At 40.6% G+C, this 24,491-nt stretch overlaps 1 protein-coding gene across 5 annotated transcripts in view; it reads right to left on the bottom strand.

Annotated features, from left to right (window-relative positions):
* Positions 1 to 24,491, bottom strand: part of srfbp1 (serum response factor binding protein 1) — a 195,306-nt gene that overhangs the window by 77,434 nt on the left and 93,381 nt on the right. For 2 of the 5 annotated variants that reach the window (XM_059969637.1, XM_059969642.1), the window contains one exon: positions 18,133 to 18,205. In XM_059969637.1, coding sequence (XP_059825620.1) covers positions 18,133 to 18,205 — 73 coding nt within the window. Of the gene's footprint in view, positions 1 to 3,740; positions 3,917 to 18,132; positions 18,206 to 24,491 lie in introns of those variants that run through there. The other 3 variants (XM_059969640.1, XM_059969641.1, XM_059969639.1) reach the window with 2 other exon arrangements.

The raw sequence follows: 24,491 nt of genomic DNA, 5'->3' as shown, positions 1-24,491 counted from the left end.
TGTTTTCAATTATAGTTCACTAATACCACTGAATTTAGGACTAAGAAAATGAAAATTTCAGTTGAAACTTTTGTTTCAAACAAGCTAGATTTTACAATGGACAGGTTTTGAGAATTTTACTGCCAATGGAATCAGAATCAGGTTCAGAAAGACTGGAAAAGTTTCAGTATAAAGGCAACAAATTCAGAAGTAAAGCAAGGGAGCTGAGGTGGAGGTTTAAAATCAGCTGGATACAGCGTCTCAGTATAAAAGTTAAAGAGGAATGCAATTTTCAACTTAAGGCAAATACAAAAAAGGTAGACAATTGTTTTGCAAATGGAAAATATAATTTTTGCAGTTAGTGTTATGATTCTGCCAATGCACTGTCCTCAGCACATATTCTAACTAAACTGATCATCTAAAGCAGGGGGTTCCCAACCTTTTTTATGCCATGAACCCGTACCATTAACCAAGGGGCTGATGGACCCCAGTTTGGGAATTCCTGATCAAAAGCATTTAACAACAACCTTTGCAAAAGATTATTAGTAGGTGGTAAAGAAACAAATATCTATAAAATTAACAAATAACTATATTAACTTGAGAAAGTCTGCAGACACTGGAAATCCAAAGCAACACACACAAAAACGTTGGGAGGAACTCGGCAGGTCAGGACCTCTCTCCCCATCTCCCCATTAGGTCAGATAATCCGCATTATCTGTCTATGCTTTTCCATAGATGCTGTCTGACTTGTCGAGTTCCTCCAGCATATTGTGTGTGTGACATTAACTGCCACCTAAAGTAAATTCCTTGCATAAATATAGCAGGCACAATAAAACAAATGACACAATGGTTTTAAAGCCCCTGAAATTATTCCAGTATCTGCACATTCAGACAGATTAATCCAGATTAAAGGTTTATATATCATACCATTATCCCACAATAAATTTGTTTTAATTCATATTATGAAAGACCTGTGTCTCCACTGTGAAGCCCTGATTATACAACACCAGACTATGTAATAACTGAGAACAGTCAGAAAAACAGCCCAACTATGTATTACATATTTTGAATAATTTATAAAACAAATAGCTGGCTATGGCAGCAGTACAACTGAGTACATCAAAATAGTAGAAAAATATTTCTTCTTCTAATCAGTTGGATAATCTTCCTCAGAAGTTTAGAGAACGATGTATTAATGATTAGACTCAGACACACAATCTTAAAACAAGGAATCAATGTAAAATGTAGACCGAGTACTCCTTATCCAAAATGCTTGGGGCCAGAAGCAGTTCGGAATTCATATATTTTTTTTGGATTTTGGAATAAATAATGAAATAGCTTGAGATCGCCATCATTTCGGAAACTGAATTTATGTGCTAGTGGTAAGCAGTCTTTGTCTTACACTTATTAATCACACACGTACTGACTCAGCTTTTCAACAGGTTAGATTTCCATCAGCATCAATCTTGTCAAAGTCATCAATGAATTTGCTGCTTTATGAATACCACAAATCTTTAAAAATTTAATGTCGTGCAACCATATATTCACAAATAACTTCAATTTTCAGTTCATCTTGATAAATCTTTGCTTGTTTCATGATTGGTATACTGTTAAGCGGCCCATGTTCACTCTGACGCAAATGAATCGACTCTTTCAACAAAATCCATCATATAAGAGCATCATATTCTTTTCAAAATGCCCCAAACACAATTCTGGAAAAATTTATGATTCTGGTATCTACATTTACATTCAGTCCCACCTACAGCATGTGAACAAGTGGCACAATGATAGAGGACCCCAGTATTAATATTTTGCTCACATTATATTACCAGTTTTCCACATGAAGTTCCATTTCAAAGCTTTCTTCATTTCAGCACTTTAAAAGCAGTTTAAAAGCTTTTAGAAGCAATTATAAGAATATTACTTTCTACAGTGAAAGAAGATGGGTATCAATTTTACTTCCTCCTTGTCACATATCTGTTCCTCTTCAAGTATTCCAGGCAATTAGGGGCACCTCTTTCCACTTACAGCTTTAAAGTACTCTGGTTTACTATCTGTACTTGATGAAACTGAGAATTCTCTCCAACATTTGCCAAACCCCCTTCAGGCCCCAGCAAGATTTATCAGACCACCACCTTTTACATAGGGAAGAAGGCTCTTGCTTTAATGTATATATGTATAAATGTGTACTGGAGTGTTTATTATACATACAGAATAGTGCTTATTTTCTTTCCAGGAGAGAAAACAGCAAGGAAAAATGACAACATTCCATCACAAAGCCATACTTATACTATTGGGCCCCCCAAGCACACAGCTATACATATACACATCACAGTAAGAACAAAATTCCACAGTGCTACTCTGCAAGAAAAAGATAAATAGAACATCTCTCCCAACGGACTTCTTACTAAGCCAGAAAACACAAATACTACTTTAAGTGGCAGATTTTTTTCTGAGACCATTTCAACTATTTTTGACCTCTTATTTTGGTTAAGTGCAACTGGTGAGTGCTAATATTGATAATTTTCCGCTCTTAGATTTGAGAGGAAAAAAGTTTTCAGAATTCATAGAATGAATTCAAATGCGCTCCAAGCAGAATACACTTTTCCAGTAATAGAACTGCTTCTGCAAACAATTAACCCAATTTCTATAACCACATTGCTCCGCTTTTCAACTGCTGTCAAGTACCACATACAACACAAGAAAAACTGATCTCCAAATGCTGCATTGTACAAAGAGTATCAGGAAGAGTTGCAACTTTATTTGCTGGTATGGTCATATTTTCTGTGGTATATCACATTCTTTAAATAGATTAACCATTTTCCATTATTGTTCATTCTTTCTAAATATCATGTCAAACCTCAACTGTATGAAGAAAGCACTTGATCAATAACAGTTGGTAAACAAAATGTTCCCAAGTCAGCATGACAGCTGTACATCTGCCCCCAAGCTGACCTGTATGTTCATTTAACAGTGATCCAGTTAAAAAACGTACAACATTGTTTAACCATCATCAGGGAATGATTTATTCTTAACCACTTTGAAGCTAGAAATCGTTAAACATAGCACATTCTAAATTCTATTATTCACATATATAAAAAAACAACAGAAATATCCAAGCATTTTTAAAAATTTAATTCTACACTTTGCTTTTAAAAAATCTATATTTCTGCTTGGCAAGAGGAAAATAGTTGCTGGCGAGTGCAAATTTTTTTTTTATATAACTTTGTCACTTTGAATTAACATCAAAGCTTGTAAGATCAGGTGCTGGCAGGTCCAGATGTCTGCCACAGTATTCAGTTGCTTCTCAACTTTGAGAAGCACATTCCCAACTGTTTTACCCTGCTTTTTTTTAATGCTTCCAGTCATGACTTTTTTTTGAGATAGCCAGTTACATACCAATTTTGTCCGTGGGCTCAAGTTAATTTCAGCATTGGATGAATTGTTCCAGCCAAAAGATTTATTATACGTTGCAAAACAAGCAACATCTAAACACCCTTAGATGTGTTGGTTGTTAAGGCAAATGATGCACTTCATTGTACTTTAGATATACACGTGGCAAATAAACTTGAATCTTAAATCCTAACTGTAATGGGAGACTAGTGGGAATGGCACCAATGCAATATACTTTTGCCAAATAAGCCAGCAGAATGTATCACTTCCAAATAAAAACAATCAGGCAAACTGACAACAATGCTTCTGTACTGATCCCCAAGGGTGCAATTAAAGCAAGATGAAGAAAAAGTCAAGAAACATCTAACCTTAGTTGACTGAGAACAACAAAGCTACACACCCAATACAGCAACACATGCAAAATGCTGGAGGAACTCAGCAGGCCAGGTAGCATCTATGGAAAACAGTACAGTTGACATTTCAGGCCGAGACCCTTCAGCAAGACTGGAGAAAAAAGACGAGGAATATAGTTAAAAGGCGGGGGGGGGGGGGGGGGGGGTGGAGGGAGAAACACAAGTTGATTGGTGAAACTGGGAGGGGGAGGGAGGTTGATTGGTGAAAGAGATATAGACCTGGAGAAGGGGGAATCTAATAGGAGGGGACAGAAAGAAATGGAAGAAAGGAAAGTGGGAGGTGCACCAGAGTGAGGCAATGGGCAGGCAAGGAATGAGGTGAGAGAGAAAAGGGGATGTCCATTGCCTCCTTCTGGTGCTCCACTCCCTTTTCTTTCTTCCATGGCCTTCTGTCCTCTCCTGTTATACTCCCCCCTTCTCCAGCTTTGTATATCTTTCACCAATCCCAGCTCTTTACTTCACCCCTGCCCTTCCTGCTTTCAAGTATAATCTTGTGTTTCTACCTCCCCTCGACCCACCTTTTAAACTTACTCATCTGTTTTTCCTCCAGTCCTGATGAAGGATCTTGGCCCGAAATGTTGACTGCACTCTTTTCCATAGATGCTGCTTGGCCTGCTGAGTTCCTCCAGCATTTTGTGTGTGTTGTTTGGATTTCCTGCATATTTTCTCTTGTTTATCTGCTAATATAGCAATGCCTTTCTCAGCTACATGACAGAGCCTTGTCAGACTATAGTTAACATTGATCCATAAAGAGGTAATACGAGCAGCTAAAGAAAAACTTCATTAAATTTTAAACTGCTTCTTAAAGGAGCAAGTTCCAAAGTTTAGTTTCATTGTAGCTGGAAGGTTCAGCTGCCAGTGGGAGTATAATTCCAATTAGGGAAGCATAAATATGCCAGGAACAACTTCACCATGATATCCCAAAGGTTGTAACTCACTAGCTACATATGAACATAGATGCTTTCATTACATAGGAATACTGGAGCATAGAGGCATCGTACCAAACAAACACAAGTTTATGTAAAACTAAACATTAACTCTTAGTTAACATGAGTGAATCTGCAGATGGTGGAAATAAATAAAAAACACAAAATGCTGGCAGAACTCAGCAGGCCAGACAGCATCCATGGGAGGAGGGAGTGACAGCATTTCGGGCCGAAACCCTTCATCAGGATTGAACCCACCTGATGAAGGGTTTCGGCCTGAAACATCGTCACTACCTCCTCCCATAGATGGTGTCTGGCCTGCTGAGTTCTGCCAGCATTTTGTGTTTTTTTTATTAACTCTTAGTTAACTCTTTTCCTTTCACCAATACAACAATAATTCACGAACAAACACGAGGCCTCAGACCCGAACCATTAACTGTTTCTCCTTCCACAAATGCTGCCTGGTCTGCTGAAAGCTTCGACTATTCTTTTTTCCTGTTTGATATTCTTAATTCAGATATCCAGTATCTGCAGTTTTTTTGCTTTTTGTTTTCTGGAAATAAGCAAATAGGCTAAATTTATTTGACAAGCTCACCAGCCTACAGAAGGAAGAAATTATATTCAGGTTAATTGATTGTGTTTTTTACATATTTTGCTTGATCCGTGGAAAGTATGACTTTGAGTAGTTCAGTAGTTTTCTATAATGGATAAACCTTAAATAAAGTTTTGATAACTTTTTATAAATATTCTGCTAGTATCCCAAAGGAAATAAGGGCAACTTAGAAAAATAGAGGGCTATGCATTAGGGTAATTCTAGGTAGTTTCTAGAGCAGACTACATGGTCGGCACAGCATTGTGGACTGAAGGGCCTGCAATGTGCTGTAGATTTCTATAATTCTATATCCTTACCAAAAATGTTCCTGCGCAGTAAATTTCCAATAACTGCAGCACAGAAGGGAGATGTTACAGTGTCAGTCAGCTAGCTCTATATCTTAACAACATTTTTTGAATGGAAGCAATGCTGGATCTCAATATTACAAACATTTAACAGCCAGGTGATCAAGGGGAAAATAAAACAAATTGAACTGCAAGTTTATCATATAGAAAATACACATGGCACAAAGTCAGCTCCTGATTACTTGCATTGTGCAAATACAGACTGGAGGTGGAAAACAAGTGAGAGTAAAATAATTCAAACGTGAATCATTTTCCACAATTCCACTATTTCACTGATTCATGGTCAGTTTTAAATTGCTTCTTGATTAGACCACTGTTCCATGTAATGGTTATGATGTAGATACGTTTCCCGTTATTCCTCAGATCTAATTTAACTGCTTTGTCTCTTTTAACTTCTACTACAGCACTGCCTTGGTTCAAAAGAAGTATTCATACTTATGAGTCAGATACTTTTGGGTTCAACCAGAATACGAGACTTGGTCATTCAAGACGGTAGTGAGAATGGTACATTGTTCAATAACACTGAAATTAAGAGAAATCAACTACCAACACCAAAACACATGAACTAGTAATTTATTTATAAAGTGCATGCAAGATCTTATTATAAAAACTGTGCATGTTTACAAAATAATAGTAACAAAACAAATTGTCTACATGAAAGCCACTTAATTTCTGTTCGACCAAAACTCCACATACTAGAAAAGTGATTAGAATAATTATCAGAAACAACTCATGCATTTTTATGCCTTCCCATTAACAACCCTCATTTTCCAGCAACATGACAATTTTCAAAATATTCAATAGTTTGTGGGAGAGACTTCACCATTAAGAGAAAAAATTTCCAAAGGATGTGGGCTTCACAGACAGTCAGCATTTAGTTGCCCACTCCCAACTGTCCTCAAGAAGCTTGGTGGTGAGCTGTCTTCTTGAACTGCTGCACACTTCAGGTGTGGGTATACTCACAAAGATACGACGGTCCCGGGATTTAGACTCAGCCGCGGTTGTGGAATGGCAATACATTCCAAAGTCGAGATGGTGTTTGGCATGGAAGGCAACTTCCAGCCAGCGGTATTCTTACCCTTTTCTTCCAGCCAATAAAAGTTGTGGGTTAGAAAGGCGCTGCAGTGCATCCAATGAATGATGCAGACTGCTGATACTGTGGGGTTGCTTGTAAAGTGAGTTATTAATTGTGGATGGGGTGCCTATCATGCTATGTTATGCATGGTGTTGAGCTACTCCTAGGCAAGCAAAGAGTATCCCATCACAAACCTGACCTGGGCCACGTGGATGGTGGACAGGCTTTGGGGGATAAGAAGGTAAATTACTTAGCAGAGGATTCTTTGCCTCTGACTTGCTCTTACAGCCACATTGTATTTATGGGTATTTGAGTTTAGTTTCTGGTCAATGGCAACTGTCAGGATATTGATAAAAGAGGAATTTGTATTTGTGAGTGTAATGCCTTTGCATGTCGGGGTGAAAGGTGGATTTTCTCTTGTTCAGTATCATTATTGCTTGTTATTTAAATGGAAAAAAAAATCATACCAAGCATGGATATTGTAACAACAATACACACAAAATGCTGGTGGAACACAGCAGGCCAGGCACCATCTATAGGGAGAAGCGCTGTCGACATTTCAGGCCGAGACCCTTCGCCAGGACACTGGACAATGGATATTGTCATGGTTTTGCTGAATTGGGATGTGGATTGCTTCACGTTTTTCCCCAAGGTAGTGCCAAGCTACAGTTTCCATTGAGATCTTGGCTCAGACTTAGTTGTCTTCTAAGTTCCTAGGGATGGTACTGGGACAGAAGGTAGTTATTAAAGCTCAGGTTAAGGTTTGGGGATAGGAATGTGAAGTATTAGAGATCAGGCCTCCGCTCCTAGTTCAAAGCCCAGGAACCAGGAGTCAGTGCGAGCAGGAGGCACGAGGGCCGGTCAGTCAGTGTGCCTGGAGTCAAGATTCTGTCATTGGCTAGACCGGGGGGCTGATAAGGAAAATCGGTGCCTGAAGGCCAAACGGGGATCTGGAATGCAAAGCCTATTGGAGCCTTGTCCTGGATGTTGAGGACTCTTGTGCATGTGGGTGAGTGGGAGCAAAAGGGCTTGCTTCACTATTGTTGTTCAGCTGCTTGTGGTGGTTTGTGTTGTTCTGCTGAGCATTATGGGCATTTATGTTGCCCTGGATTGGCGACATTTGCAGGCTGCCCAAACACATCCAGAGCAACATACACAAAATGCTGGAGGAAATCAGGTCAGGCAGCATCTATGGAAATGAAAGAACAATCGACATTTTGGACCGAGACCCTTCTTCAGGACTGGAAAGGAAGGGGAAATATATTAAGCTGTCTTAGTTGTCAATGTAAATAACAAACTTCATTATGCTTTGATGTACATGTGATGAATAAATTTGAATCTGCATCTGAATCATTGAGGGAAAGTCACTGATTAAGCAGCTAAAGATGATTGGACCCAGAACAGAAGCCTGTGATAATCCTGCAGCGTTGTGCACAACAACCAGCTTCCTTTGTGCTCGGTATGAATTCAACTAGTGCAGGGTTTTCTCCCCGATTCTATTGACCCTAATTTATCAAGGGCACCATGCTGTGATACTTGATCCAATGCTGCCTTGATGTTGAGGGGGAGTTGATGGAATTCAGCTCTGTTGCCCATGTTGGGACCAAGACTGTAATATGGTCAGGAGCTGAGTGACTTTGGAAAACCCACACTGAGCTCTTGTTGATGCTAAACAGACATCACTTAAATGAATCTACTGATCAACCCCTCTATTATTTTGCTGATGGTTGATAGTAGACTTAAGGGGCAGGAACTGGCTTTGTTGAATTTGTCCTGCTTCTTGTAACCAGAACATACTTGGACAATTTTCCACATAATTAGGTGGATGCCACCATTGGAACGCTTGGTCAAGCGTGTAGCAAGTTCTGAAGCACACGTCTTCAATACCATTGCCAGAGTGTTCTCAGGATGTACTCAATGCATTCAACAATATCATGTGGTGTGCATTAGACTGGCTGAAGACAAGCACGGATCATACTGGGAGCCATTTGCACTTTGGGCTGAAGATGTTTCTACTGTCACTTTTGCTCCGATGTATTGGGTTCCATTGCTGAGAATGGGAGATATTTATGGTACCTCCTCCTTTAGTGAGTTGTTTTAATTGTTCACCACCATTAAAACTGGATATATCAGGACTGCAAGAGTTTAAAGTCCAATGTTCAAGTTTAATTATCATTCAACCACACATTAATACAGCCAAATGAAACAGCGTTATTCCAGGACCAAAGTGCAAAACACAGTACCAACAGTCACACAGAGCACAAAGCACATAGGACATATTAGTTAGCAAGTATATACAAGACAGCAGTAAAATACAGTCACACAAAAATTGTATATAGTCCAAGACCCTAAGCCATGAATGTTGCAGAAATCTGTATGAAAACACAATAGGTTTGCCTTCTGTTGAGTGAACACTGGGGGGACAGCACAGACTCCAGCTTGGATACCATGCCACGCTGCCTCCAGTGGGGTCCAACAATTCTGATGCCCCTCTCCTAGGCTGTAATCCGGCTTCACCGTGGCTTGAGACCTAGTCTGCACTATGACCAGGGCCAAGCAGCTCCTCCACCAATAAACCAGTGAATTGGACTTGCAGTATTCTACGTTAACAATTTCTAACAAGATCTTGTAATCGCAAGAAAAGCAACTAAGATAACTCACTGTTCTGCTACACACTTCCTTCGCACACTGACACCTCTGATGCAGGCAGCGGCACAATCCCCACCAATTACAGCACTTTCAGTTTCTCTGCCAATGAGCAATTCGCAGATAGGGTAGATCTGCAGTACTTTAAATTCTTAACGTCCAGCAGAGCCTTTCTATCATAAAATAAAGATTTAAAAAGGACAATAAGACCTCTGGTTGACTCTGTGGAAACCAATGTGATCGAACACATTGCCATCTTACCAGAAGATCTGAACTGTTGACTTAGCTCTGCCATTCCATGCTGTTTATGTTATTTGGCATGCAAGTTAAGGTCTTGTAGTTTCAGCAATTTGATCACTCATTCTGAGGTATGGCTAGTGCTGTTCTTGGCAAACCCTCCTGAACACTTCTTTCAACCAGGGCTAATCCCCTGGTTTCATGGTGATGGAGTAGAGAATACAGTTTCAGTTTGGTGGGGGGGTCCTATAGTGCTTCATGGATATCCCGTGCCAATTTGCTAAGTATGCTCGCAGCTTGTCTCATTTAGCATGACTGCTATGCCACATGACAAGATGAAGTGCGTTTTCACTGTGAAGGTATGATCTCATCACGCCAGGAACTGTGTGGTGGTCAAACCTAAGGACAATATTGTGGACATATGAAGGTAGATTGGTGAGAAATTTCATGGATTTGGAGACAATTTTTAGGACTCCCAAGATATTTTATTTGCTCACTGTACAACAGTACTGTGGCTTCTGCTGGCTCTGTCCTGCAAGTGGAATAGGACATGGCCAAGGATGGAGATGGTAGTGCCTGGGATATTGCTTCTAAGGTATAATTCTGTCAGGCAGTTATTTGATTAGTCTGTGAGATAGCTCACCCAATTTTGGCAGAAGATCCTAGAGGTTGGTAAGGAAGATGTTTCAGTGTCAAAAAGGCAGTTTTCCCCCCAATGTTATTTATAGTGCCTAGGGTCAATTCTGGGTGATCTATACAGTTTATTTCTTTGCAACCCTCTAGAACTTTATTACATGTGAATAAGACCATAAGACATAAGAGCAGAATTAGGCTATTCAGCCCAACGAGACTCCACCATTCCATCATGGCTGATCTTGGATCTCACTCAACCTCAGACACCTGTGTTCTCACATCCTTGATGCCCTGACCAATCAGGAAACTATCAACTTCTGCTTTATATATACCCACGGACTTGGCGTCTACCATAGTCTGTGGCAGAGCATTCCACAAATTTCGCTACTCTGTAGCTATAAAAAAAATCCTCCTTACCTGTTCTAAAAAGTCGCCCATCAATTGTGAGGCTATACCCTCTAGTTCTGGATACCCACACCATCTGAAACCTCTCCACATCCACCCTGTCTAGTCCTTTCAACATTCGGTAGGTTTCAAAGAGATTCCCCCGCATTCTTTAAATTCGAGCGATTATAGTCCCAAAGCTGCCAAATGCTCCTCATACGTCTATCCCCTTCATTCCTGTAATCATTCTTGTGAACGTCCTCTGGACTCATCCTTTCTAAGATATGGAGTCAAAACTATTGACAATACTCCAAGTGCAGCCTGGCTCGTATCCTAGAAAGGCTCAGCATTATCTCCTTGCTTTTATATTCTATTCCTCTTGAAATAAATGCCAACATTGCATTTACTTTCCTTACCCGACTCAACGTGTAAATTAACCTTCTGGGAATCTTGCATGAAGACTCCCAAATCCCTCTGCACTTCTGATGTTTGAATCTTCTCCCCATTTAGATAATATTCAGCATTATTGTTCCTTTTACCAAAATGCATTATCATAGATTTCCCCACAGTGAATTCCATTTGCCACTTATTTGCCCATTTTTCCAATGTCCAACTCCTGCTGCAATGACATTGTTTTGTCAGCACTACCTACTCCTTCACCTATCTTTATATCATCTGCAAACATTGCTACAAAGTCATCAATTCCACCATCTAACTCACTGACAAGTAATGTGAATAGTGGTCCCAATACTGACCTGAGGAACACCATTAGTCATTGGCAGCCAACCAGAAAAGGCCCCCTTTATTCCCACACACTGCATCCTGCCTCTCAGCCATTCCTCTATCCATGCCAGTATCCTTCCTGCAACACCATAGGCCTGCTGTGCCATTTTCAGGTGAGACCTATGAATATGCTATGGGTCTGGAGTCATGTGTGTTATGTGCAAAGAACCTTATTTCTAGCTTTAAAACTGTGGCTGAGAAGAAAATATTTTAAATGGGGCAAGATACCCTTGAAGGGAGATCTATTGAAATTAATTTGTAAATTTCAGAGAATAACTGACTAAATAGTTAAAGATGAAATCTTTGCAGTGATGGTGGGAGTTGGAACAAACAGAACAATATAGTCTCTGTGGGCTGGTGGCCACCTGTTCTGTATGATGACTTGGTGATTATTTTAAATGTGTTCCCTCCCTTTTCACAACAGCCACAGAAACAAACTATTGACATTATCTTTGTTGAAGCATTTCATCAAGCTTAAGATTTTTGGGTTGGAAAAGATAGTTTGAGGAAAAGTATTTCTCAATTACAGTAACTTCTGCTTGAGAAGTGGAGATTTTAGTCACCAACATAATATCTGCATCTTCTACACAAATTTGAAAAAATAAGTGGTATGTAACTCTTCTAGATCTCTGCTGAAGCTTCCCAACAAAAACTAATGTGTAAATAAGTTCATCAAATCAGATTCAAAACTGTAGGAAAAATAAATACTTCAGAATAAATTTACTGGCATCTTCCAGGTTTCCCATAACTTAGATTCCAACAATATTAAAATAATTTGCTACCTAACATAGAAAAGGACAAGCCTCTAAGAATTTCAATTAAATTTACTCTGGAAAGGTTTTTAAACAAACACACACTTTCATTGTCTAGAAATTTTATTACTTCAGCCCATCAACCTCTGAACTATTTCAACCACAAAACTCAATCCACTGGTAAAAAAAAATCTATCGGGAATCCCGTGAAAAAGTCAGGTTTGTAATCAAATTGCAAAACCAGCCATGGCTTTAATGAGGCAGAAGTCCAATTTTAAATTTCATATTAAGATTGTGAAACATTTGCTGGTAAAGATGTCACCTCACAGACTTCTTTATCATTCATTCATAATTACTGCCCCTTAACCGAAATCCCAAATTTTAGTCATATTTGTGTAAAACTCCATTAAGCAAATTCTGATGCACAAGGCACTGATTTCCAATCAACAACAAAATCTTTATTTGGTTTTATTTACAGTGGGGAACAAAGGGTGAGAGGACAGTCAAAAACAGGAAGGAATGAAAAAAGATGTATGGGATGGCTGTGGGGAGAATGGCTGTAAAGAAACTAACAGTTCAGGTTGAGGACAGAATGTGCCTTAATAGAGGAGCCAAAAGATACTTTGAGGTGGAGGTGGTGTGTTTCCTGTGTCTTGGAACTTCATTCTAAATTTGCTTGCTTTACCGTCTGGCCAAGAGTATAGCAAGTATTACTCAGTGTTACAAAGGCCAATCTTTTTAATATAATGACTATTCTACCTTGCTTGTGCTAGAACACTTCAGTATGATTGACTTGTCATCCATTTCTCTAATTAAGGAAACCATATTTTAAGCTGTGCAGTGATGATGTTATCTTCACCTAGTTTAGCAGTTTTGCTTCATCTTAATATTCCTATTCAGAGCAAACAAACTTTACTTCATTGAATTTTAATATTTATAAAGACAGCATGATTATAATAGCAGAAGTAGTGAACTCTAGAAAGCAAAAAATAACTTGAGTCAAAAGTGTCAAGTTGAAATGTTTCTCCTGAAGATCCCACCAAGACTGACAATAATCTTCTGTCAACTTGATTCACTCAATAAATGGCTGAATGCAGAAAAGATCATTACTGGTCTCAACACCAAGCTATAGAAGAATTTCTATTTCTAAACCAACTTTGTATTTAGTCAAGCTCCAACTTTGTAACTTAAATAGCAATACACAATACTGCTCAGAATATGGCACAACTATAAAAGCTGACCAAACCCAACTAAGATAATTAGCTCAATTACTAGGGAAGTGACAAAAGCAGCCATCAAAGAAATCAAAAAGTGGCCTGTGTGCTAGCATTTGATTTTGGAACTTACATCTAGATGTGTAATATATACTCGGTGGCCACTTTATTAGATACAAGAATGGAAACCTGTGTGGTGGTCTGCTGCCGTAACCCATCCGCTTCAGGGTTTGACATGTTGTACATTCAAAGATGCTCTTCTGCACACCACCGTTGTAATGTGTGGTTATTTGAGCTACTATTATCTTCAAGTCAGCTTGAACCAGTCTAACCATTCTCCTCTGATCTCTCTTATAAACAAGGTGTTTTAGCCCAAGAACTGCTGCTCACTGGATGTGTTGTTGTTTTTAAAAAAAATAAACGCACCATTCTTTGTTAACTTTAGAAACTGTTAGGTGTGAAAACCCTAGATCAGCAGTTTCTGAGTTACTCAAACCATCCCGCTTGTCACCAACAATCTGTCCACAGTCAAAAGTCACTGAGACCTCATTTCTTTTACTACATATGGCAGGAGTTAAAAATGTAATGATTTCACTGCTTCAACAAGTTAAGAATTACGAAGAATTTTAAAGTATGGAAATCATCTTGGATGTTACGAGGAAAATGAAGATTTGGAGGATGCAATATTTGATAGTATTGTAAGAAGGCAGCCATTATCTACATGAGACATCAGCACTGATTTTATCCATTTACAATTAATCAAAAGGACATGGCAGCATATGCTGAGCTCCTCCATCCATAATTATTAGGAACTTACTTTATCAACCAATTTCCATATGCATAAATATCCATTCCTCAATACTACTGGCACACTATGGCAGCATATTAATTTTAAAATGCATCCATTGCGATAATTTGATTTTTAAAGTCTACTTTACAAACTTGTAATCTTTATAACCAGAACAATGAGGGCAGGACGTGTACGTTCACCTCCCATGTTCAAAGTTCCAATTTTAAATGTCTAAAATCATCTCAATTTCTCTCATTAATTGCTGGTTTAAAATCCTTATCTAGTCAGCATCACTACAATTGCTGAATTTGGCCTGTTCACATCATGATGATGAATATGTATAATCCAAAACGCCATTTTTGTCATTATTACTAATTTTTTCTGCAGTTGATTTTAATTATCAAAGATTATGAAATAAACAATCTAGATCCATATTTTCTAACTATATTACCAAAATGCTTTGCCAACTTTGTCCTAATGTTTTGTTCCTCTCCTGTGGCGCCCCTGCTGTTTCCACACTAAATTTATCTCCAATATGTTCAACATTTGCAGGATTGGTCTTGCCAGTATTCCTGATTTTTGGACTCCAGTAACGTTGAAACATTTTCAACTGAGTCATGTGGCTACTTTCTATCTTCTGTTAAATAACTTAAGAAACAAAAATAGCTCTCCAAACCACTATATACAAAAAGGGTAACCTGCCTGTCATTGGCAAATATGATAATATTTGTGAAACTCTATGTTCTCTTCTAACTACAAGACTTCTGTCTTGCCATCATAAACACAAGATTTCAGAGAGAAAACAAAAAGCAAGATCATAGTGTTCCCATGAATCATTTTGTCTCTGGAAAATAAAACTGAAGACCTCAGAGCAAGATTGCTGTACCAGAGAGGTATCAAGGATTGCTGTGTTTTATTTATTTCATGGAGTCTTGGCTATCTCTTGCCATTCTGGATGCAGAGATACAGCTCACTGGCTTCACAATTCACCAAGACAGAACTGCTGAATCTTTCAAAGGTGGAGGAGGTGGAGAAGTGGAGTATGCTTTATGATCAACTCCTCATGGTGCACAAACATGGCGGTTCTGTCCCAGTACTGCTTACCCAACCTGGAACATCTAGCTATCAAGCATCATCCATTTTATCTGCAGCAGGAGAATTTTGCCATCATGTTGGTAGCTGTGTATGTTCCACCTCAGGTTCATGTCAAAATAGCTCTAGATGAACTGAGCAATGCAACCACCAAGCATGAAGCAATCAATCCTGATGTCTTTCCCATCACTTTGAGGGATTTTAACCAGGCCAGCTTGAAAAATAGTCTCTAAGTAATTATCACCAACACATCACTTGTGGAACCAGAGGAACCAAACACCAGATTATTGCTATACTATTATCAAGAATGCTTACTTTACCATCCCACACCCAAACTATGGAAAACCTAATCACCTGGCTGTATTTCTACTCCCCGTGAGTAAAGGCAGAGACTGAAGATTGTAGCACCAGTGGGGGGGGGGGGGGGGGGGGGGGGGGGGGGGAGTGCTTACAGGACTGCTTTGAGTCAGTGGACTGGACAGTATTCAGGGATTCATCTTTAGAGTTTGAATGAAGTTATCACTGACTTCATTAAAACCTGTGTGGAAGAGTATGTGCCTATAAGAACATACCGTACATAGCCAAATCAAAAGCAATGGATGAACCAGAAGATCCGTACTCTTATAGATCTGTGGCATTCAAGTCTAATGATCCAGGAGATTACATGGAAGGCAGGTACGACTTACGAAGGGATATCTCAAGAGCAAAAGAACAATTCCGATGGAAGTTGGAGGCAGAATTGAATGCACTTTGCATTATGAAAAAGAATAAAATACAGTTACAAGGATCCCTGCAGCACCCGGTTACCCTGTGATCTGTGTCGGAGGCTTTCAAGAGGGTGTATCATTGCAAGGTGATAGACACCAATGGTGTACCTGGTAAGGCTCTGAAAACCTGTGCCAAACTGGCGGGTGTGTTCAAAGACATTTTCGATCTCTCTTTGCTACAATCAGAAGTTCCCACCTGCTTCAAAAGGGCAATAATTATAGCAGGGCACAAGAAAAGCAGTGTGAGCAGCCTTAATGACTATCATCCAGTAGCACTCACATCCACAGTGATGTGCTCTGAGAGGTTGTTTATGGCTAGAACCAACAAGAACCTGGAGCCGCAGCAATTTGCCTATCACAACAACAGGTCTACAACAGGTGCAATCTCATTGGGTTTTCACATGGCCCTGAATCAACTGAACAAGACTGCTGTTTATTGACTTCAGCATTTAACACAATCATTCCTACAGATCTGATCAAACAGCTCCGAAAACTGGGCCCGTGCCTCCCTTTGCAATTGGCTCCTTAACTTACTCACTGGAAGATCACAGTCTGTGCATATTGGAAATAACATCTCGACCTAATGGATAATCAAACACTGATGCACCTAAAAGATGTGTGCTTAGCCCACTGTTCTATTCTCTCTACAGCATGCCTAGGCACAGCTCAAAACTCACCTGTAAATTTGCTGACAACATAACTATTGTTTGCAAAATTTCAGACAGTGACAAGCAGCAAGATATACCAACTAGTGGAGTGGTGTCACAGCAACAACCTTGCACTCAATGTCAGTAAGACCAAGGAATTGAATGTGGACCTCAGAGAGGGCAAGATGAGGGAACACACACCAGTCCTCATTGTGGGATTAGAATTGGAAAGGGTGAGCAAAAGTTTCTGGGTGTTAACATCCATGATGATACATTCCTGGGACCAATATATCAATGCAGTTACAAAGAAGGCACAACAGGATCGAAATAAGCTGCAGAAAGATGTAAATTCAATCAACTCTACCGTAGGTACTCGCCTTCTAAGCATCCAAGATAGTTTCAAGGAACATTCCATTTAGGAATCAGATGGCAGACTTAAAAAGGTGTTTGAAATCTGGACCAATGCTTGAGGAGGTGAAAAGGCATGTACTGTACTCTTGCAAAATTTAGTTAGACATTTCAAACACAGAAGGCATGGGCTGAATGCTGGAAAACAGGAACTTGGAGATAGGTACTTGATGGCCTACACAGATAAGGCATGATAAAGGGCCCATTTCTGTGCTCTTTGACTCTGTGACTCAAACGTAGGTATCATATGATACCTACCAGTCCCAAAGATTTGAAGATACAAATGCGAAGTCTCACAATGTACATATTTTGGACTGTTGACATGGAATTCAAAATAGTCTTTTTCCTTTGATGTACACAGAACGAAATAATGAAAAGGAAAATGGCACAAATAAAAGTGGAATTTTTAACATTCTTGAAATGAAGTGTACTTTTTGATGGAAAAACAGGAAAAAGCTGTAGATCAAGTAGTATTGCGGGGAGAAAAACAGAGTTAAAACTTCAAGTCAATGATATTTCATCATAACTGGCAAAGAAAACAAGTGTTTGAACTTGCAGAGGGGAAGTGGTCTAAAGAAGAAGGGAATGTCTATTTGAAGTGGAAACCAAGAAAATGTAATGATGATGCCATCTAAGGCTGATGAATTACATGCAGTATTTCAAAAATTCTTCACATCTGAACAACTTTTTAAAAAATACTCTATTACAACAATTTTTACTGAATTCTCTCAAAGAAACATTTGCACAGACAGCTGCTGTCTCATTGGTTGAGTGGAAAGGGCTTTCCTACATAATATTGTGAACCTCTGGAATTCTCTCATCTGGAAGCTGGAGGCTAGATTGCTTGAGGCAGTAAAGTGGAGGCAGATAAATTTTTAAAAGTTCAGTGAAATCAAGGCTGTGGGGAACTGGCACACAAGATTAACTGAAGCCTGAGTGAATCAGCCATTAAAAAATAAATAGCAGAGCTGCCTGGAGGAATCAAGTAGCCTGCTCTTATTCTAACGTTATTGTGTTTTTATACACAACCAAATACCTTCATTGTGTGGATGTCTTCCAATAATCTTTCTGCACGTCGCAGATTCTTCGTTATAGCATCCTGTGTTCCTCTGTAAACATAAAAATATGTAGTTAGATATGTGTTAATTAAGCAAATTTAATTTCTAAAAATTCAGATTCCCACATAAAAATATTATTAACAACATTGTAGTGGAAAAAAGCGTGTAATATCTGCATATCAAGACTGCATCCACTTTTTTTTTCAATATATCAAGTGAATCATGTCATCCTACTGCAAATGGCACTTATCAAAATAAATACATCTCATTAAATGGATTTTGCTTTTGAAATTTGAAAAAAATCCTAGTTACATAGCATTCAAGAAATTAATCACCATACAAAACAACAAAATGCATTTCTAAAGATCAGTCAGAAACAGGTGTAATATCACTGGCCTAATGTCATGAAGTATGTTGTTTTGTAGCAGCTGTACAATGGAACACATGTGGCCTCCGTCGGTCGTAGTCGACCATGGGTACTGTACCTCTGGTAGTCACTGGTTTGTTGAGGAGTGTTGACTGTGGCTTTTGAGGTCGATCCTGGAACTGTAGGCTCTGCCACAGTTACTGCATGTGTAGGGCATCGTGGAATTGTTGTCCGCTGTGCTCTTCGCTCCTCAAACTGACTCAGGATCACTCTTTCGTCTTGCTCTAGGTGTTGCTGAAGAGTACCTCACCATTTGTTGCAGTCATCTGCTATATCCTCTCAGCACTTTGTGTTGATTTTTAAGGCTTTCATGTTGCACTTGCAGAGGTCCTTGAAGTGAAGCTGGGGTCTACCAACATTCCTCTTGCCTGTTGCTAGTTCTCCGTAAAGGATGTCCTTCGGCAGTCTACCATCCTTCATATGACGGATGTGGCCCAGCCAGCGCAGTCTGTGTTGCCTTAAAAGCGTGAACATTGTGGGAAGTCCAGCGCAGGAGTAGACCTCAGAGTTTGGGACTTTGCCTCTCCAGGTAATGCCGAGGACGCCGCGAAGGCTGCGCAGGTGAAAACTATTGAGTTTCCTCTCCTGTTTGGAGTAGATGGTCCAAGTCTCACTACCATACAGGAGGCTGCTGATAACACATGCATTGTACAAGGCAGTTACGCAATACGCCTATTGATTTCAGCATCAAGGGAGAGAGTATGGCTAATGGTCAACCCCAAGTACATGAACTCGTGGACCACTTCTAGATCATAATTGTCGATGGTAGTGACTGTTGTCACCACTGCGTTCTGGGAAAGGACATTTGTTTTCTTTAGGCTGATGGTAAGCCCAAAATCCTTGCAAGCCTTAAGACGCGGTCCATGATAGCTTGTAGTTGCTGTTTGGTGTGTGAGGTTATAGCAGCGTCATCGGCAAAGAGCATGTCACGTATTAAGATCTTTTGCACCTTTGTTCTTGCTCTCAGGCGCGCAGGGTTGAACAGCCACCCATCAGACCTGGTGTGCACGTAGATGCCTTCTGTGGACGTCCCAAACGCATGCGTCAATAGCACAGAGAAGAAGATGCCGAATAACGTTGGGGCCAACACACATCCTTGTTTGACTCCACTACGAATCACGAAGGGTTCTGATGAGCTGCCATCATACTGAACAGTACCCCTCATGTCATCATGGAATGACTGGATGATACTTTAGTTTCTGAGGACAGCCGATCTTGAGGAGAATCTGAAAGAGCCCATCCCTGCTGACAAGGTTGAATGCCTTGGTCAAGTTGATGAAAGCGACATAGAGGGTTTTCTGTTGTTCCTTGCACTTCTCCTGGAGTTGACGGAGTGAGAAAATCATGTTGACAGTTGACCTCCTTGTGTGAAAACCACATTGGGACTCAGGGTAGACTCGTTCTGTCAGAGTTTGTAGGTGTGCCAGAGCTACATGAGCAAAGATTTTGCTGACAGTACTCAGGAAGGAGATACCCCCGTAGTTGTTGCAGTCGCTCCTATCACCCTTGTGACAATTAACAAACTGATGATTTTGGAGTCACGCATCATGTGGTACGGCTCCTACCTTCCAGCACTGACAGACGACCTTGTGCAAAGGTTGGAGGAGTAAGCTCTTGCAGTGTTTTATCAGGTCTGCAGGAATCCCATCATTGCCAGGAGCTTTCCCTGGGACATTCAAACTGCAGCTGTGACAGGCAACATCAGATTGATGTATGATGGTATCAAGAAGGCCCTTGGCCCATAGCAGAGCAAGACAGCACCCATGAAGTCAACCAGCAGTGAAATAATCATCGATAAAAACAAGCAGATGGAACGCTGTGTGGAACACCACTCTGAGCTCCACTCAAGGGAAAATGTTGTTGTTAGCTTAGCCATTGATGCTATCAATTGTCTACCAGTCATGGATGAACTCCACTCTGTGCCAACCATCGAGGACCTCAGGAATACATAATAAATACCTATAAATTACAATAATATATACACAAAACAGTTTGTGAATGCTTGCTGAAGAAGATCAACAAAACCGGACTCCCTGGTAAATTTAAGACATGGCTGTACCAACATGCTCTTCTACCAAGGCAGCTCTGGTTTTTTCGGTATACTAGTTCCCTATGACCACTGTGGAAGGCATCAAGAGGAAAGTAAACAAGCACCTGCAGAGGTGGCTGGGGAACCTCCCCAAGTTTTTCTTCAGTGGGGCTCTACATAAGATCAGGCCAGCTACAACTCCCGTTGTCATCGGTAGTGGAGGAGTTCAAAGTGGCAAAGTGTAGAGTTATGTTAGCACTGAGGGACTCTGATGACAGACTAATAAACCAAGCAGGAGCCACAAAAAAAATCAGGCCAAAAGTGGGCACTAGCTTAGCCACAGAGCAGGCATTAGTCAGCCATAGAGGGTTCCAGGCAAGGTCGGAATGGTGGTTGCTGACTGCTGGGCCTTGATGTAAAGGGTAAGAACCAAACAGCTTGCAAGATGGGGGAGGAAGCAGAAAGAGCCTCTTGCTGTATATTGAGCAGGCGAAAGAGTTGAGCTGGAAGTCAGCAGCAGATGGGCAGTGACTTAGCCGTCACTACTGACCCACCAGCTGGAGAGTGTGGTGGTTAAGGGTCAAAACACTATGAAGGTTGAGCACCACCCAACATGTGCTCCTGGCTACAGGCTATGCTTACCTCATCAGGTAACTGTAAAGAGCATGCCGGTGTATGATGAAAGCAGCTAACTGATTTTCTGCATTAATTACTCCTAAAATGTGGTCTGATCTTCATTTCAGTCACAATAACAGACACACCCAATCTGCTTAAACTAATAACACAAACAATTGTACTTTTCATGTCTTTATTGAACATGTTGTTTAACCATTCACAGTTCAGACTGGATAAAGTATGTGAACCCTTGTATTTATTAATTGGTAGAACTTCATTTAGCAGCAATGACCTCCACTAAACATTTCCTGCAACTGCTGATCAGACTTGCACAACAGCAAGGAGGAATGTCAGACCATTCACTCTTGTGTTTCGGATCAATGTCTTGTTGCATCATCCAACTTCTATTAAGCTTCAAGCATGGACCGCTACCCTGACATTCTCCTGTAAAATGTCTTGATTCAATTTTGAACTCATTGTTCCCTCAACAAATACTAGTAGCTTTGGCCCCGAGGTAGCAAAGCCTCTCCAAGCCACGATGCTCCTTCCATCACACTTCACAGTTGGGATGAAGTTTTGGTGCTGGTGTGCAGTGCCCTTTTTCCTCCAAACATAGTCCATGGTGCGCATTTTTGCCAAAAAGTTCAATATTTGTCTCATCTTCCCACAGAACATTGTCTCAGAAGTGTTGTGGAATATCCAGGTGGTCTTTTGCAAACTTGAGAGGTGCAGCAATGTTGTTTTTTTGGAGAGCAGTTGTTTCCTCCATCATATCCTTCCATGAACACAATTCTTGCTCAGTGCCTTTCTTATAGTGGACAGAGACTTCAGCAAGTTCTAGAGATTTCTGCAGGTGTTTTGCTGTTAACCTTGGGTTCTTCTTCATCTTCAGCATTGCACATTGTGTCCTTTGTGTGACCTTTGCAGTACACCCACTCCTAGGGAGAGTAGCAACAGTACTGAGTTTCCTCCATTTGTAGACAATTTCTCTTACGGTGGACTGATGAACACTCCGCTCTGCTTTTGAAGCCTTTTCCTGCTTCATGCATCTCTACAATTCTTCATCTGAGGTCCTCTGAAAGTTGTTTTGATCGAAGCACGGTGCACATAAACAGATCTTTCTTAAAGAGTAAGCTCTGTAAGTAACCCGACTTTGTGCTTCTTTTTTATAGAGCAGGGCATCTCTACAATCCACACCACCAATCACATCTCAAAAGCTTTTGTAGAAGGCATGACCCCAGGGATTCACATACTGTTTTGAACCTGGACTGTAATTGTTTCAATGGTTTACCCAGTATTGACGAGAAGTAGTACAACTGTTTGTGTGTTAATAGTTTAGGTAGATTGTTTGTCTACTTAGTGACTCAGATGAAGATCAGACCACATTTTATAAGTAATTAATGAAGAAAACCAGGCAATTTCAAGGGGCTCATAAACTTTTTCTTGCAACTGTAATAGTAACATATAGTTTTTGTATGTGTATATATATGCACAGAATAAAAAGGTAGGAAAAGGGGTAGGAGGACTAGCTAGAAGGTGATGGGTGAAGCCAGGTGGTAGGAAAGGTAAAGGGCTGATAAGGAAGAAGTCTGATAAGAGCAGATCTCGCTGACCTGCTGAGTTATTACCAAATAACATAAATTAAACACTTTGAGAATTGTCTGCTTACAGACAGCCACAAAGCAAGAAAACCGAAGAACCAAATAAAAAAAGACCAAATCTACTGCGCAGAGCACAAAAAATTTTTAAAAAATCATGCAAATAATAGAAGTGATAACATTCCAATCTAGACTGAGTGCTTAGATCTGCTCCCTGAAGCAGCTGGAGTAGGCTCAGTAGGTCCAAGCCTCAGTCTCAGTAGCACAGAACCTGGAGTAGTTCACTGTCATTAGATGAATTAACATCACAGGACAGCGGGCTTGTGGAATGATATTAAGATTGTCCACGCACTGGGTAGTACCATCCTTTAGAACCTTGATCCCAGGTAGCAATATGCTTGGGTCACCTGGCCTGAAACAGTTCTCAATCTCAATAAATTGGCTTAGCGCTTGGAGCGATCCAACCTCCCATACATCTTCAGGTTTAAGAATGTCTCTCTTCAGGCTCTTGTACCACCTCCTTGATGGTAGCAATAGGAAGAGGGCATGTCCTGACTAATTACGATGCTTAAAAATGGATGCCATTTTTTTGAGGATATCCTCAATGCTGGGGAGACTGGTACCAATGATGAAGCTTACCGTTTGCAACTTTCTGCAGCTTTTCCCAATCCTGTGCAGTGATGCAACCAGTTGGACTCCCTACAGCAGGGATCACCAACCTTTTTAGCACCACAGACCAGTATAATATTGACAATATTCTTGCAGACCGCGGGGGGGGGGGGGGGGCGGCGGTGTGGGTGTTAATATCGAGCGGAATATAGGTGATAAATCAACAAGTCACTTATAAATGACTAATACACTCAATTTCATTTCTAAAAGGGTTTATCTAATGAATTTAATATTAAACACACAGCGCATATTTTCCTCGCATGAATATACTGATAAGTCAGGAGGTCCCCATACCGGGGCAGCGGCAGTCGCAGTCCAGAGAGAGCGACCGACCGAGCGAGGAGTGTGATAGGACGTGTGTCCATCCCTCTTGTAGGTAGGTAGGATCTATCAGCCAACAAAAGTCTGGCTCGAGGGATGACTTTCAGTAGATTGCAATGAGGTAGCTGCTCTGCTACTTACGAAACCCTGAGCCCAAATGAGGTCGACTGCAAAAATTTTAGCACTGGGTTCCCCACCAACGTTCAGTGTGCTAAACAGGTTTAGAGGCAGTGCCCATCAGTCCATGCTCCAGGCCAGTAGCAACGGCACTTCTCACCGGCAAGGTGGCCGATTACCCCAGGCCAACCAGTGATCCCGAGCATGAGGGTATCACTGTGCTTAGGCAACTGATGACCTCACATGGGTAATGACCTCGCATGCATTCAAGTTCAACAGTGGGCATGACAGGGAATGAGGAAAGGTGCAGTTGACTCAAATTGCCAAATCACATGGTTTCCTCATGGTCCAATAGCACATGCTTTCCGGCCCAGTGGTTGGGGACCACTGCTCTGCAGTACATCTGTAGAAATTTGAGAGCGTCTTTGGTGACATACCACCTCAAACTCCTAACAAAATACAGTCACTGTCATGCTTTCTTTGTAACTGCATCTGTACGTTGGGCCCAGGTTAGACCTTCAGAGAGCTGACAGCCAGAAACCTGAAACTTCTCACCTTTTC

This window comes from Hypanus sabinus, chromosome 5 (genome assembly GCF_030144855.1).
Source record: "Hypanus sabinus isolate sHypSab1 chromosome 5, sHypSab1.hap1, whole genome shotgun sequence".
Classification (NCBI taxonomy): domain Eukaryota; kingdom Metazoa; phylum Chordata; class Chondrichthyes; order Myliobatiformes; family Dasyatidae; genus Hypanus; species Hypanus sabinus.
The sequence above is the reverse complement of the archived record's forward strand: the minus strand, read 5'-3'. Positions and strand labels throughout refer to the sequence as shown.